A 2,500-nucleotide genomic window follows, 5' to 3' on the forward strand; every position below is an offset into this window, starting at 1 on the left:
TTTAAGATATCTTCTTTGTGCAGCTGGTTCCCTGAATAATTTGTATCCTCTGCGAATATCTGCATACGCTGGGCAGTCAAAAACAAAATGCATTTCGTCCTCAATATTGTTTGTCCCTGCACACATTGAACACCTGTTGCCGTTGAGAGAGAGAGAGAGAGAGAGAGAGAGAGAGAGAGAGAGAGAGAGAGAGAGAGAGAGAGAGAAGATGCAGATAGATAGAGAGAGAGAGAGAGAGATGTCAGCAGTATAGAACTACTATGGATATCCAGAGACAGAAAGAGAGACTGCAGACGTCTATTTCTTTTTGTTTTACTGACATTGGTCTATAATCCCTTGTATATATCAAGGGGGTACAGTTCTCATTGACAACGTGTACGGGGATGAGAGGGATAGAGTGTGTGAATGAGTGAGAGAAGGAGGGAGAGAGAGAGAGAGAAAGAGAGAGAGAAAAAAGACAGACCACACACACACACACACACACACACACATTTTAAACTCCAGCCTAGTTGTTATCCTCCTTTGATGTATCTTTATTGATGTTGTTATTTATATTAACATTGTTGTAAGTTAATACTTGTTGATATGCATATATCTCTTTTCCGTCCTATGACACATCATTTATCACACAGCACCATCTCTGTAAAAACTTTTTTTTTTAAATTTCTTATAGCAGACTTATTTTCATTTCCTCTAATACTTATATTGATCCTTTCGTACACTAATAATATTCACAAGCATTCCCTTTCACTCATCCACTACCTCTCTACGTTCCGTCTAATAACACTTCTAGTGAGGATGATGATGATTTTTTGTTAAATGTCCCGTCACACATATCGGTGACTGAAGACATATTGTTCAAGTATTCATTTGAGTATTATCGGTTAGAAAGGGTGGGAGGTGTGAATGAATGGAGGGTTGGGGGTAAACTGGGCAAATGAGGGTGAAATGAGGGTGAAATTTGGAAAAAAAAATCTAAATACAATTACAGGAAATTACTTAAAGGACTTCTAGTGAATGACGTTTAACTGAAGATCTCTCTCTCTCTCTCTCTCTCTCTCTCTCTCTCTCTCTCACACGTTCTCACACCACACTACCACCACCACCACCACCACCCACACACACACACACAAGCAGACACCTACCCAACCACCCACCCACCCACCCATCCATCCACCCCCAAAACTCCCACACATACTCACCGCGTAGAGGATCTTGCGCACTTTGTCCACCTTGCAGTCGATGATGAAGCGGAACTCGCCCTTGTCCTTGAGGTCCTTCAGGAGGGTGACGTAGTCGTTGTTCAAGGTGTGCAGCTTGCGCACAGTGATCTGGGCCGGCTTGTCGTGGGAGGACTTCAGCACCTCCTGGACGCGGGTCAGACCTGGCGAGGAGACGGTATATGTGTACATGTATGTGGGATTGTTTTTTTTTTGTTTTGTTTTTTTAATTTGTATTTTGTATTTCTCTCTCTTTTTGTCACGACAGATTCCTCTGTGTAAAATTCGCGTCGGTCGCTACACTGAGAGCGTCACCCTTTTTTTTTTTTTTTTTTTTACTGCGTGCACTTATATTAGTTTTCCTATCGAATTGGATTTTTCTGTTGAATTTTGCCAGGGAAAACCCTTTTGTTGCTGTGAGTTCTTTTACGTGCGCCAAGTGCATGCAGCACACGGGGCCTCGGTTTAACGTCACATCCGAATGACTAGCGTCCAGACCACCACTCAAGGTCTAGTGGAAGGGGAGAAAATACCTGCGACTGAGCCGTGATTCGAACCAGCGCGCTTTTGCTTGCTTCCAAGGCGGACGCGTTATGTCTAGGCTATCACTGAGCACGTGTCAGAACTGGCGAGGAGACGGTATACGTGTACATGTATGTGGAAACTAAACATAATTTCTGATCATATGATTGAAAACGCCTTGCAGTTGTCTACTGAAAAATCTCATATTGATGCTTTTCAATAATGGATCAGATCCAATAAAATATTCAACCACTTGATGGTCTATACAGATGGTTCTGTATCAAACAATAATGCAGGTGCCGCATACATCACACCTGGCCTATACGCAGAAAAGTTTTATAACGTGGGAAAACATAAGTCAGTCTTTTCCGCGCAACTAGTTGCAGTACTCATGGCATTGTATCTTTGTTTTACTCCATTTTCAAAAAAAAAAAAAAAAAAAAAAAAAGGAGAAAAATAAAGAAAATCAAATTGTTTTTTGTGTTGACTCTAAGTCAGTTATCAATGCTATCAAATCTTATAACTCGAAAGTTAGATCTGAAATTACAATTGAAACTAGACATGTAATTCATTTGCTCTCAGTAAGGGGCATTAGCATAACTTTTATCTGGATTCCTTCGCATTGTGGCCTTTTCTTTTATAATAAGAAGGTTGATTTATTAGCAAGAAAAGGAGAAAAGAGATGAGCTGAGTCAACATGTTTATCTATAGCTCTTACATTTTCATTGCAAGAATGTTATAGTATATTGGAACAGATT

The 2,500-nt window shown here is 40.5% G+C and overlaps 1 protein-coding gene across 1 annotated transcript in view; it reads right to left on the reverse strand.

Annotated features, from left to right (window-relative positions):
• The window catches only part of LOC143282816 (glutamate receptor ionotropic, kainate 2-like), a 189,979-nt gene that overhangs the window by 67,850 nt on the left and 119,629 nt on the right, over positions 1-2,500 (reverse strand). The window contains 1 exon segment of the mRNA XM_076588606.1: positions 1,203-1,384. Within this exon segment, the coding sequence (XP_076444721.1) occupies positions 1,203-1,384 (182 nt within the window).

The sequence above is a fragment of the Babylonia areolata genome, chromosome 6 (genome assembly GCF_041734735.1).
Source record: "Babylonia areolata isolate BAREFJ2019XMU chromosome 6, ASM4173473v1, whole genome shotgun sequence".
NCBI lineage: Eukaryota > Metazoa > Mollusca > Gastropoda > Neogastropoda > Buccinidae > Babylonia > Babylonia areolata.